A 14,760-nucleotide genomic window follows, 5' to 3' on the forward strand; every position below is an offset into this window, starting at 1 on the left:
AGCTGTCGTCCGTTGTGCTGGGCAATTCTCCTATTTAAGAGCTATTCTGTTAACAGTGTTACATTCGCGCTATTCTCAGTAATACACTGTTCGTCAAGCAAGGCCTCAGATGCTTCCGTAACAGTGTTTGCTCTGTTTATGTGCTGTTAAGCACCACTAGCTGCAGTCCATGGGCAGCTGCTCCAAAGTAACAGCTTGCTGCCACCAAAAGGGCGAATTTTCATTCTTTCCTTCCTCATCCTTCCCCTGTGCCTTTCACATAATCAGCTCCCTCCCGTGCAACAGCGCTGACGCTTGTGTGAACCTTCATTGAGCTGATTCCCCATGCTAAAACAGCAAAAAACTCCTGCTTCCTCCCCACGCACACAAACACTGTAATGGTGTTCCTTTGGAGTGTGTTGCTGCAGTCCAGAGTCGGCATTTTTTTATCAGACCTCTCTTGCTGGGCAACTTCCCTAAGCATCACCGTCACCAACACCTTGCTCAGGAGTGCTAGTCATGAGGCTTCAGTGTGTTTATGAAACACCAGAGACCCAAGTCTCCATGCAAGACGGTGCCATCCCTGAAAGTTTCTCTGTGTTCATGTATGGAATGACTGGAGCAGTTTATATGTTGGCAATCAGGTGGGCTTAAATTGATAATGATAAATGCAGTTTAGGCTGAAGGAAGCGGGTAAAAAAGCACCACCATCCCTCTTTTTGCAAAATGCTGTTTGCAAAAATGAGGGCTCTTTTCATACTCCCTGGGAGAAGTCTGTGAGGTTGAAAGGTTTTATTGCAAATGTTCGTTGCGCAGAGCGGCTCTGCACACAGCTACTGGTTGATTCATTAATTTTCATAGGGATGTCCCAGTTTCAATCCAGTAAAAATGTGTATTGAATTGTTCTTGGAATCCATTTATCTCCTCACTGAATAACTTGCTGCTCAGATCCTGCCAGCTGCTAGTGACTGCCAGGTTATGAGAAGACTTGTCTGTCATGTGCTCTGCATGTCCATCCAGCCTCTCCTGATCAGTGACTCTTCCCCACTCTCCTGCCTACCTACCGTAACGTTCTGTCATTCAAGTTGCAATCTGTGGCAAGGCACGTGTGTAAAATATACTTTTTTGAGGGGAAAAAAGTCCACATTTTTTAACCTCTCATTGTAAATCTAGCTTCGCAGGTACCCATGATAACACCGAGGCTGACCAGGAGGAAAATTTCTGGTCTCAGGCTCTGGAGGATTTAGAGACCTGTGGCCAGTCAGGAATTCTGAGGGAACTAGAGGTAGAACAATCTTAACCTTTCTTTCCAATTGTAGAGAAATATAATGGCTTTGGTTTGGTTTATATTCATTTTATTTTTTCCTTCTTTTCTTTTAAGTTGCACTAATCACACCAATTCATTTAAAAGCTTTAACCCCTCTCCACAGGACAAGGCTGACAGGCGTCTGTGTTTGAGAAACATGACTCTCTTGGTACCTACCCTTTACCTTTATATTTTTGCTTGTGCAGCTGCCTCCCCCGCCCCTAACCAGAGCTGTTTTCTTTTGTACAATGCAACCAAAATTCTATAAACATGTTCACCCCAGAGCTTTTGACTTGCAGCTTCTGCTGTGCATAACCATTGATGCTGTCTGCACAGGCAGCAAATGGCGCAGAACTCCTTAAGTGGGCACAGCCTTCCTGCAGCAATGCATCCCATTCTCTGACAGACGCTTTATGCAGCTTTTCTTAGCATGTTATAGGTTGTCTTTTAAATGGAAACTTAATTTGATTAAGATGAACATAAAAGAAAATCAACTTTTAAAAATGTTTACCGATGATGTTACCGCTCTGCAAAAAAAAAGCTGCCAATGTGAGAAATGTTGGTTATACAGCAATTTCTCCGCTACGTAAGAAATTTTCACATTTCATCCTGAAGTTAATTGCAAATCTAACCATGCTTCGTGTTAGATTGTGAGGGGGAAGAGGGGGAAGGGAACAGAGGCAGAGTAACTTTGAGTCTTTATTTTTCTAATCACCTTTTCTCTGATTTGTCTAATCAGAACAATTAAGATTATACTGCCACTTAAAGCTGCGGAATGTAAGGTCCTAAAATATTTTCTTTTATGTTCTTTTCAATTCCTGGAGCTGCAAAACTGGCAGAATCTCATTTTCATTTTTATGTTATATAAAGTCCTTTAGCAGCCAGGAGGAATGTGAATGGCATAACTGGGTGAAAGTTTTTCAGTTCAGATTGATTTCCTCAGATTTATGACTTTTGTGTTGCATGTATGGGTAGCAAAATGTGATTCTCATGTATTTGGTATTGCAAACCAGAGAAATGTAGGAGAAAATGTTATATTGGTTTTATTCCATAGTTAAAAATGGTTCAGTACCACAGGCTTCTCTTGCAATTTTCAATATTCAGAGCACAATAAAAGGATATGGAAATAGATAATTCCGAAATGGAAATAGATCATTCATGCTGACCAGAATTCAGTTACTTCAACACTTTGAATTTTCCTCAGCCTTTCACAACAGTAAAATTCAGAACTGTAGATGCTGTATCATTTATAGCATCGCCTTGTTGCACAACCCACAGCTCTGAAAAGAAAGCAAGACTCGTTCAGCGTGTCAGGATGCTGAGAGTGGCAATGCCTCTATTTTATGAAGTGCCATTGAGTAGTCAAGGACTCCTTATCATTTTTCATTTCAAGGTCTTCAGCCAAAGAGCGAAGAAAACTGTAGTTTGCCAAGTCCTCTGGATGCTTTTGCTCCGTCAGGCAGTAATATCAGTCATTACTGAGCAGAAGAGAGACTGTTAAGGCTACAATATATTGTCTCATAGTGAAAGTAGTGCTGGAGCTGGGAGAAAGAAGGGTGACAGACATGCTCACCAGAGTCAGAAGCAAACGTTTATTTGCCCGTTTTCCCATTATTTTTCCCACCTTAATTTTTACTTCTCATTTTCAAGCAGGCTGCCTGCACCGTGTCCCAGTCAGAGTTCAGGGTAGGGCCTTTTAATTTCCTTTTCACTTCTCCATCGGCACGAGGGAGAATAAATAGGAGATTCGGCGTGCCGTGTCCCGGCAGTGGCACCTCTGTGCGGTGGGCGCGCCGAAGCGCGCTCGCCTCCCGTTCCCCAGAGCGGAGTCTTTCCCAAGAGAGGAGGCTCCCTGCTGTGCGTGGGTGCTTTTCATGTCAGGCCGTTCCACCCAGTGAACGCGATGACTCCAGTCACCGTCTTTAGAGGTTTCACTCTCCGTGTATTCTTGCATCTAACACAAAAGGCTGGCTTTTACTGAGATGAAAACCAGCAATGAGACAGGGGCTTGTACCTCTGAAGTGTGAGGGCTGAGCTGAGGCAGTTACTCTTGCAATATGCGTGTTACGCAAAGTTTGTTTCCAGGCCGTGAGCTTACCTGCACTGAGCTTTCCCTGGCCTGGGACAGCATCCAGGCACACTCTCTGCCGGTGCTGGCTCTAGAGCTGCCCACATACTCTGCTGACTCACATTTTTTTTACCTTGCACGCACAGTCTGAATTGTAAATGCCTTCCTGTAGCTCCAATTCCAACAACTGCAATTAAGCCAGAACTTAAGCGTCAGTTGATTCACATGTAAAATACTTTTAAAATAAGCAAGTATACCCCACACTCTTCAGTCTGCCAGGGGACTAGCTTACAAGCATAGCCGTTCCAGTGCTCAGTATTTTAGTTTGAAATGCCATCTGAAAACTTTTGCCCATAGAGTTCTGTTATTGTTATTGTGTTTTGTTGTGGTCCTTTATTTTATAGTGACTTGCAAGCAGATTGAACATCTCTCCTCTTGCCTTTTGCTGTGCCCTGAGTGATTGTGTTTTAACAAAGACTAGAGACATTTTTCCTACTGCTGCGAATTAACCGCTTACTTAACCCACATTCTGTGTTAAAACTTAACCTGTTCATTAATGCTCTAGGCCACAATTATGTCAGGAAGTACAATGAGTTTGAATCATGAAAACCCACAACCTCGTAACCAGCTGGGAAGACAAGCCAGCTTCCAGGAAAGAAGTACTGTAAGGCCACATTACAGTCAAGCTACTCGTAGCAACACATTGCCATCAGATGTGGGGAGAAAGTCCATGGTTCTGAGAAAAATTAAGCAAGAAATGAAAGAAATCATGTCACCAACTCCTGTGGAGTTACACAAGGTCTGTAATTTTCTTCTGACAGCTTTGAAATAATATATTCAGAATAGGGAATCTAATTATATGGCAAAACAGTAAGCGCTTTTTATAATGACTCCACAGATGTAATTTGGGGGCCATGCATATTAGTTCTTACAAACACATTAATGATATATCCTTGTGGGGGAAACAAACGAATAAGATGCATCCTTGTCTACTATTTCGTTTTACAATAAATCCTCAAAAGGGACTGCTTTTTTGCAAGGAGGATCCGCAGATAATTTGAATTGACAATACCAATAACTCATCCCTGCAAAACGTGTTCATTAAGAAAGCAAAGTTTAATTTCTAGAAAATACATTTCTTTAGGAAATTACTCAGGAGGGTTTGGGGCTCCCATTGGTCCTTTTTCAAATTAACACTCATTTGGAATCAAATACATGAGACTCGATGTACATAGTATAGAATGTTATTTCAAATTAGCGATTGTGTCTTCTCTTCTCTTCTCAATTCCTTTTCTCTAAAAAGGATAAATAATCTTCAGTCTGTGCAACTTTTCACTGCTCAAGACTGTTGAAATCACCAGGTGGTATGAAGGTGGCTCTGCACCCCAAGGACATACTGGATAAATTATCTTTAGATATGCACAGCGAACACCCTGTCGGTTTAAGTTTCAAATCCAGCGAGGCCGCAACAGCAACCAGTTTCCAGAACTTTGGGGGACACTGTAATGCTGTTCCCCTTGATGGGAATGAGCATCCCATCTCCACCCATCTTCCTCTTAAAGGATGAAGACTGTCATTCTTAAGAAGTTGGGTTTGGTTTTGGTCCCTGAGGGTTTGACTGAGTTTAGTTCAGGTATGGACTCACTGAGTATGGGCTAAATGAATGTTTGTAGAAGGTAGTAGAGAGCAGATCTTATATATGGAAAATGAATCCATTGCCAGTGTAAAGGATCAATAGGATGTGTTGTGATAGTTTTAAGCTATTCATATTTCCAGCTTGGTGTGAAGTGATTAATGGAGGAAGTTACTGTGTCCAGTTTTCCTGAGTGGCGAGTCAATGTGAGATATAAAACAAAACTTCACCAGCAAACATTTCATGGTGTGTTCACATTCAGCAAAGGCACAGTTTTCTCCTATGGATTATAAAACCAGCCTTTCGTGATTGATAAAATAAATCCTTTCCTAGAAAGGAAGAGTCAGTATTCCATCATAGCGGCTAGCTCTGAGAGTCCTGGGCAGTAAAAAATACCCTGTCCTTGAGCTTTCTTCAGTTGCGTGACCTTCCATTTTACTAATTTCCAGTTTTTGTTCAGACAATGTACCCATTTTTCCCCTGTCTGCTCATGTGATGTTGAGTTTGCTTATACTGTCTGTTCTGTCATCCAGAAAAGAGTCATTTCCTTTCTAAAAACCTAAAAGTTGATTTTGCACCAAGGGTTTTCCGAATCCTTAGTCATTAAGAAAAAACAGACACCAGTGACTGGATCTTACAGTCTTGATTCACCAAAGTGGGCTTGTACCCCTATGATCACACATGCAGGTTAACCCAAGCATCATGGGCTGCTTTTGTATTCATGCCCATCTTAGCAAGTTCTTATTTATTAGTTTTCTTACTGATTCTTGTGTAGCAATGTGCCTGTTACTTGCTCTCGCCTCCTTCATTTTGGTATTAGACCTCTAATTTAACACTAATAAGTTGTTCAGTTGCTATTTCTCCTGGACAGCTTGTCCAATTATAGTTTCCAGAAGAGCTGCAATGCCACAGGAATGACTTCAGTGTCAGAGAAATGCCTTGATTTAAGTATTTTTCATAGCAGGTCTTACTGGCAAATGTGCTCTGCCCTCTGCAGGCAAACGTCTTAATCAGCTGGGCCACTGAGAGGACAACCAGGGAAATAGGAACTGTTTTGGGAAACTGGGATGGTATAATCAGTCTTTGAAATACAGGCTAAGACATAGCTTGCCTAAGACTTACCTCAGCCAGACTTTTGAGTATGTACATGACTGCGTGCTGCTGAGCTTTCCCGTTTTCTTCAGGTGCCTTTTTACTGCCTCAGTGCGATGCCTGTTGAGTCAGGGCCGATGTGCCCTATAGATCAGAGTTCATACCTTAAATTTGATTGCAGAAAATGGGCCAGCTAAGGTCGATGTTCCGCTGGTTTTTCATAATCTGATTGTGAGAGAGCAAGAATATATGATTCTACCAAAGAAAAAGCCATAAAAATGAAATGCATCAATTGCCAGTCCGACTGTATAGGGTAAGAGAGAGTAAGACTGGATAAAAACTGCCCCAGGCTACGAAGACAAATGAGTAAATCTAACAGAACAGCATGAGGAGCAGATGACATCACTAGCTTGTCCTTCTCAGATACACACCTGTCAGAAAGGTAACACAGCCCTGAGGATTATTTTGCTGAATGCTGCAAACTTTGCAGCAAGTTAACCTGAATTCTTCACTGCTCTTTTTTACTTCACTGCATTACGTTCACCAGATGTGTACTTGAACTGTCTTTGTCCCGAGGAAGCCACGATTGAGATAACTGACATACAAATCTATTCAAACATTTGTTCTAGCTGGTTTAATAAGTAACATTTAATTTAACTGGATAGCATATTGCTATATCGGTACCAAATTTAATTAATGCCTTTAATTTGATTTTATCTACCTAGGTAAGCATATAGATTCATATTTTTCTAAAAATCATAGCGGACCATTTTCTGAAAGTTTCATAGAGCACGTATTCCTCTGAGAGCAAAAATAGGCGCTAGACATCAGATAATTTTTCAATATTATTATTGCAAGTAGTCATTAACCTAAAACTACAGTCGCTTAAAATACCTCAGTAGCTGATCTGTGCAAGATGTATGAATTTAAATTAAGTATTTTCCCATAGATCTGAGAGGGAGGAGAGCCATAGAAACAGACTCAAAACTTGTGAGAGACTGTATAAAATTGGTAACTATTTAACTTCTTATGAAATATGAATTAAATTTCCATTTCAGGTTTCTTTTTCCCTTCGGCTCCCGATGTAAATTTAAAAGTCTCAGTTGCTCATCATGGAGATTTTGCTATTGAGATCAAACCTTCCAAACAGTTGTGATGAGAAGCAGAGATAAAACAGCATGATTTTGGTGTTGCATGAATTGCCTGCAATCTCATACCCTTCAGACAGAGCCACTGGCAAGTGAAGATGAGAAAATCAGGTGGCAAGGCTTTGCCCATACCCTTTATTAAATAAAAATCTGGGTATTTCAGATAGCAGGGCTTTTATTCTGAGATTCCATTTTAAGAATATATGCTGCCCTAAAAAGAAGTAGCCCCAAAATTATAACCTATAATACAGAAGAAAGTTCTCTGCAGATGACTTGCACCTAAAAAATGTGACAGCTGTCAAACATGCAACAAAATTAAGTCGCAAACGCATCCTTTAAGTGAGTAAGTTTCAGTTTCTTTAATTTCCCAGCTCCTGTTAAATAAACCAAAAGTCAAGAGAAGATAGCCACAAGGAAAACAGTTTTTTAAAAATCTTTTAAGGTACGTAGATCTGAAGAACCAGAGAAATGAGAAAATGTTTTTCTACATAAAACTTCTGATTGCAGGGTAGTGACTAATTCCCTTCCAGAATGCCCGTATAACTCAGTGAGGTCCAACCTGAACAACTAGGGGGGCAATAAAAGACTTTGGATGATCATTCTCAAGTTCTGCTTCCCTCCATGCCCCACTATTGCAGGACTTCCCACGTCCTGCAAACACAGTTTCTCACCTCTACAGCAAAATTCCTCTTTCATGTCCCTTATCATTTGCAGTGCTCCATTTCTTGACTCACAAGCTGGGCATGAAGCAGCATGTGCATTCCTCAGGCATTATTAGAGACAAGACACAAGATATGGTGAGCTAATGTGGACTGGCACTTCCTATAGAGCTGTAGACCAGACTGTGTATGTATTTTGTTTGCTCATAGACCACTCACTAAAAATAGGAAAAAGGCAACACTGTCCTGGGCCACACAAACGGGACCACCGTCCATAGATCACGCAGAATTATTCTCCACTCTAGCTTAGCTTTGATAATGTCTTGACTGTAATAGAGTGTCCAGTTTGGGGTCTGAAAATTAAAGACGGATGTTAACCTACTGAATAGAGGCCAGAGAGAAAAAAGAAAACCCACCTTGTTTCTTATTACTGCAGAGAAGGAGAGAATAAAGTGACCTTGTTCTCTGTCGATAGCAGCAGGCTTAACTCTCAGCAAGGGCGATTTAGTTTAGACCCAAGGAAAACATCTGAAGCAGTGGAAGGGATTACTTTAATAGACTGTGGAGTCTCCATCACTGGAGATTTTAAAAAGCAGGACAGATAAATGTCTCTCAGAAATGGGTTAGATGCAGTTGATGCTGCCTTAGGGCAAGAGTACAGTCTAGATGACTTCAGGAAGTCCTCTGTTTCATATGGTTTTGTAGTTCATCTGAGGTTGGATCCAGCTCCACTTAACTGCAGTGCCTGAAGGAAGAGGAAAAGGAAAAGCGGAAAGGGAACGTTCCTTTTAAAAACTGTGCCATCCGTACTAGAACAGTGCATGGTATTTTAAGTAAGTCTTCTCCTCTTAGGCACTGTATCGAATTTTTACATTTGCTTTTCAAGGCTTCTTTAAGAAGCAGTTAACATGAAGCACTCCTATCCTTTGTGACGGTGTGAGAAAAAAGTTACCTCATTTGAAGGAAATTTCTGTCTTGGTCGAGTCCTTGTTATTTTTCATTCTTGCCAGGAAATACACACAAATCTTGTCAATAAAATATATCTCCCTCCTATATTAACTTTTTCAGTCTTGCTGGAATGGTAGTCTTATGGCACTTTCATAGCAGCTTCAAACATACTTCAGATCAAAGCCATGATAGACATGTTATGATATCACAAACAAAAGCCTCTGTTGATAACAAATTATTAGAAGTTTCCCAGAGTCCTGCTGGGGCAGCAGCCGTTGATACAAATTAAAATCATTCTAAGATTAATTCTTTTGAATTTGCAGATAGGTTTGTCAGTAGCTGAAATGCCCTTTGACTCCTAAAATTCATGCTGAGATGAAGGAAAGTATGACAGGTTCAGCACTAAGTTACTTTGGGGGGAGATGGGAGAAAAGAAGACAAAAGGAGCTTAAACACAGCAGCACTGGGAAGTTTAAAATGACAGCTCATACCCAAATAAGAAAACCAGTCACTGGCAGGGAGGAAGCCTTCAGCTTAGTTAAGGAGACTTTAGGTGTGGCTTTCTGCTTTGCTGTACTGTACAGAGGGAGAAAAACAAGGGAAGAGGAGGAACTGGTGTAAAGTAAGGGACAAATACTGGGGAGGGGGGATGGGGTGGTATTTGTGCTTACCGTAGCATGAGATGGAGAGATGGTTTCACAGCAGCCCAGCGATGCACTGTCCACATCTACAGATAATAGATAATAAACTGTGCTAATGCTGCAGTAGCTGGCGTTGTAGCTTACTTCTTTCAACTGCTGCCCAGGATAGCTATCAAACTTACTGGTGAGTCTTTTCATTCCGGTCAAAGCGCTGTTGATATACCACTAAAGCCAAGTGAATTCAAGAAAACTGCAGAGAGCAGGAAAAAAACCAAACCCGCCCAACGGTCTGTGCTCTTTGTTGATCTGAACAAATCCTTCACTCTTGTTTTGAGACAACCTTGTCTGTTCTGGCCTATCTTTTCACAATAGCAGTTAAGGCAGGATCTCAGAAGCTTTCTGAAGGCAGCACGAAGCAGCGTGGCGCCCAGCGCTGCTGTGCCTTGGCATTCTTCTATGAAATACTGACCAAGTCCTTGGTAGCTCGAGCTGAATTCAGTCTTGGCCCTGCCTTGAGCAGGAGGTTGGACTAGAGACTTCCCAAAGTCCCCTCCAATTTGGATGCCTCTCTGTAATTCAGAAACACCAGAAAGGAATTCAGTGGCTGGCACACAGAAGGATGCAGCACATGGAGCATTACTGGTACCAATCCATCATAAAATTACAGAGTACTCTTAACTCTTGTCTTTTTATCAGCCGAGGTATGTTTTGACTCAATAATCTGAACCCAAAAAGTGACATAAGCCATAGCAGTAAAAGCACGATTTTGAGTGTGTGACTGTATCTGCACACACATTTTGTGCCAGCATCAGCATCAGTCAGATGTCACACCATCGACTCACACAATTCATTGCACAGGTCTGTGCTCCTGATGTGAGAGAGAAGCAAGAAAAACAAAAACCTCACAGAAGTAAAAGCCTAACTGTACCACATAGCTACAAAGAAGTCTGTGAATCCTTTTCTATCAAATAACTGAATTCACAGAACTACCTGCAAGGACTTGTTCTGTGAACACCTGAAAAACCTTCTCCTAACAGTTTTATTAACATCTATTTCCTGCTTTTGAATGACTGTCTTTTGGCTATGTAACTGTGAGAACACTGCCTGCAAGCTCTTTCTGAAGGAGCCTTTACTTTCTTAAAACATTGCATTATAACTCTTATACTGAGCACGTTTGAGATGAGGCCTTACAGGGTGGACCGCTGCCTGGCCAAAAACAGGCTGGCTAGGGCTTACGGTGCCGGTGGCATTTATGTCCTAAGGGAAGTCTTGGAAGACACGACACCAATTGTTTGGTTGAGGCCAGGTCTTCATCCCTGAAGCAAAACTAAATCTTGTACTAAGACTCAAAAAACCCACACCAAAAAAAGGTGGGATAAAAAGCACAAGTTTCCAGCTGACAAGCAAAAGTTACAAGGGCTGGTTATTACTAAAGAATAAAGTGACTTCTGAGAATAGTAATATAATGTCAAAATGGGGACAACTCTCATATAATACTCTAAGTACCAAATAGTAGATAAGAGATCAAATGGGGGGGAGGGGGGAGGGAAAAACATCACCAAACAAAAAAACCAAAACAAATCAAACTAGGAAGATGACCTACCTGGTGTTTGGAAAAATGTGGACAATTTTATTTTATTTTTTTTCCTTCTCTTCATGTCACATCACCTCCACAGGTAACTTTGTACAAGGACTCTGATGGAGAAGACTTTGGATTCAGTGTCTCAGACGGTTTATTGGAAAAAGGCGTGTATGTTAAAAATATTCGACCAGCTGGCCCTGGCGACCTGGGAGGTTTAAAACCGTACGACAGACTTTTACAGGTGATGTTTCTGGCGCCACACAGGTTTAGGATGAACAGACATGACCTACAGATTACTTCATAAAAGTTTTACAAACACACAGCACGATGTTTAGGTAGCTGTGTACCCAGAGGTGATGACAGAAAACTGCACAAAGTGTTTTCATCACTTATTTAGAACAACCTTCTTACCTACGTTGCTTTTTAGATCAGCAGAACTGTTCTAGTTCTACTGGGATAGGATGTGTGTAGGGGCTGGGAAGAAGGACAAATGGTCGTAATTGCTCTGTGCCACAGGCCACGTAAATCGCTTAGACTAGACCCTCAGTAAGAAAAGGCAGCACTTCGTGGTGACTTGGGCTTTTTTTTTGCTGTGGCACTAAGGCTAGATTGTTCTGTAAGGTCGTGTTTGAAGAAACAAATTCTTTCAGAATGTTAAGTAATTCAGAACTCCAGAGGATACACACAAAGGCTGACTGGAAAGCTGCAATTTCCCAAGGCATTTCCAGACAGATTTGTAATTTTTGCTGTTTGTGATACAGACTTGAGAATTGTTTCTGTACTTAATCCAAGTTGTCGACTCACCAAGTTGTAATAGTGCAGTTCTCACCAAGTGCCACACTTCCCACAGTGCCAAGTTGGACCATGATGGAAAAACTAAATTTCTGTCAACTAGCCCAATAAAATACTTTATATATTCATTACAACCAGAGAAGACCTGAACTGAATTGAAATTTTAGATGTGATCTATTGCATTTAATTTGACGAACACCATGAAAGACAGAAAAACTACGTGCTGGTACATGTCATTTATGGAGTAGGCATTGTGACAGCTGCCAACACCTGTCACCAGTGTAAATATGCTGACTTTAAGTAGGAAACTCACCTGGTATCTTCAACCAGCCATGGTTGAATAGTCTTGTATAGACGATTCACTACCTGGAATATTTAAATCAGGTTGTATAGTCTTAAAGATAAACCTGTTTCTCTTGTGATCTCATTTCTTTTTGGTAATAATGGTAATAAAAAAAAAATCAATCTTCTAATTGCTCAGGTAAACCACGTTCGCACCAGAGACTTTGACTGCTGTCTAGTTGTGCCCCTCATCGCAGAATCTGGCAATAAGCTGGAACTGGTGATTAGCAGAAACCCACTGGCATCTCAGAAAGGAAGCTCAGAACAGCCTTCAGTGAGTGGGGAGTGGAGCGACCAGAATAATGCCTTCCTTCAACAGAGTGGACACGCTAACGTTAATACAGAGATACGGGATCCTACAAATACATTATAGCAGAAAATCGTTTTATTGGGACATTCGGTAACGAAAGACAATTATGGTGCTAAACCCCTTTATGATTTCTCTGAGATTGAGGCTCGGATGCTGTATAGCACTGAAAAGCACAGGAGGCCAGTCTGTCTGTCTCAAGGCTTGTACTAATTCATGGTTACTTTTGGAAAAGTTTTAATTCTTCGTTAAGTCATTCCATTCTAAACAATCTCTCATTAGTAACAGTATGAAAAAAAAAGCATGAAGGCCTTTCCCCCCCCCCCCCCCAAATAAGAAACTGGGGAGATGATTTAAATGTTCCTCTCCCTTCATCAGCAGTTGGTGTTTGAGGGAAAAGCATAGAGTCACCTTCTGCTAACAGTGGTGTCCAGGTTACATCGTTTTTAAAAACATTTTATCAGAACAGTGCTGTCTGATGGACAAGGAAGAGCAGTATGCTGCACCAGGTTTTCTTGTTAAATGGCTAGCTCTGTAATTTTGCAGACCTTCATTCTGCTGGCAAGAAGGATACTCTTCAGACAAAGCATGGGATAGATTTTTTAACAAAATGCTTGTAGGAGGCTGCAGCATGCGGTGAACATTACTCCCCCACTTCGGTAAATTGTTAGGACTTACGTTATTCCCTATGCAATGAAATACCTAATGGTATGTCTCACAACCTGTGGGGATTTTTAAGCAGAGACTATTTAGTGGGATAAAACCTCTGAAGGAGAATTACTGACAAGAGTAAAACGGAAATGAGTTCAGACAAATTAGAAAGGTTTTAAAAGAAAATGGCTTTTTTAAACTATGTCAGTGGAAGATTGATACAAAAGCTCTTTAATGATCCTGTTAACTTGTACTGTCACACATGAGCTTTTTAAAAGTCAAACAATTTCTTGAAGGGACAAAAGTCCCATTTAATATGCTTTGTTTTCAGTCTTCTTTATGATAAACATTACCCCCTGCAACACATTTTTAGAATTTAAAATTGTAAATATATTTTACAAACATCACACAAATTCTCTCCTCTCCCCCCAAGCAATAAAATATGCCAGTTGCTTTATATGCTCACCAGCAGCTGCTTTGGTTTATTCTGGTATTCAAGTTGTTATTGGTAATTCTTGTTATTGGTGAATATAAAGATACTGGATTTGTACATTTGTAGAGTCTCCATATCTAAGCAATCACCTTACAGAGTTGTTTCTGGTCAATTTGAACTGTTTAACTGTAGCCCTGTTGCTGTTTCCAATACATGAACAAGCTCACCTGCCCTGCACACGCAAGTAGCTCTGATTTCTATTTCAGCACTGCCAGAAAAGGTCAGAATGACATTCAATGCTGAACCATGTAAAAAAAAAAAAAAAAAAAATCATGAGTCACTTAAATATGTATTTTTATTTGTAACAAATAAGTATTAAACTGTAAAGTATTTTTGTACAAATTTAATACTTTAATAGCATGATATTTATCGTCTATGTTATGTTTTTTGAAATTCAAACTGTTGCAAATATTTGTATGGAAAAAACTGTATAAATTGAAATAAACAGTGATTTAAAGACATTAAAAATGAGGTAGCATTTTTCTACTTTCTATTTTTTCCACAGCTTTAGCAAAAAATACCGTGTTTATATGTGGTACACTTTTTCCTGCGATACGTGGGGAAAAAAATCGTTAAAAGCAAGCTGTCCACATTTTAGTGCAATTTTTCTGATGTTTGATTAAAGATTCAGTTTAATAGTCTCAAAAATTACAATGTGCAAGTCACATATAGTACACAAAAAAAAGGTTGAAAGTGGAATGTTATTTGAAGTCTGACTTGGAGCTTTGCTTTCCTTACCAAGATCATTATCAGCACATAACTACTAGCTAAAAGCTGCAATGGCAAGTTGTACATCTCTTTCAAGTACAACGGGGGAAAAATTTTCCGTGTCACTGATTGCAACTTTCTTGTTCTATTTATAACAAGATTAAAACCCATAATCCATCAAAGCTTCATGCCCACAATTCTGCCACATTAGACAAACCTGAAGAAGTCCCCTTTGTACACTAATTTTTGACTCGAGCCAGCTGCCGTTTTGGCACATCAGTACAGCTTCTCATCAGTTCTGTAGCATTAGGAGACGGACCAATCTTGGTATGGATGGCTACAGTCTTTAAACCTAGGCATCACTGTGTATTTTTTAAGGTAACATCTGGATCCTACAAGACCTGTAAATTC

General features: G+C 40.5%; 1 protein-coding gene across 10 annotated transcripts in view; it reads left to right on the forward strand.

Moving 5' to 3' along the window:
- Positions 1-12,563, forward strand: part of GRIP1 (glutamate receptor interacting protein 1) — a 234,344-nt gene extending 221,781 nt beyond the window's left edge. For 5 of the 10 annotated variants that reach the window (XM_086472047.1, XM_086472030.1, XM_086472080.1 and 2 more), the window contains 5 exons: positions 1,153-1,264; positions 1,410-1,454; positions 3,919-4,152; positions 11,151-11,297; positions 12,330-12,563. In XM_086472047.1, the coding sequence (XP_086328173.1) occupies positions 1,153-1,264; positions 1,410-1,454; positions 3,919-4,152; positions 11,151-11,297; positions 12,330-12,563 (772 nt within the window). The remainder of the gene's footprint in view (positions 1-1,152; positions 1,265-1,409; positions 1,455-3,918; positions 4,153-11,150; positions 11,298-12,329) is intronic. The other 5 variants (XM_086472071.1, XM_086472097.1, XM_086472055.1 and 2 more) reach the window with 1 other exon arrangement.
- The last annotated feature ends 2,197 nt before the right edge of the window (positions 12,564-14,760 follow it).

This window comes from Leptosomus discolor, chromosome 1, assembly GCF_034619465.1.
Source record: "Leptosomus discolor isolate bLepDis1 chromosome 1, bLepDis1.hap2, whole genome shotgun sequence".
NCBI lineage: Eukaryota > Metazoa > Chordata > Aves > Leptosomiformes > Leptosomidae > Leptosomus > Leptosomus discolor.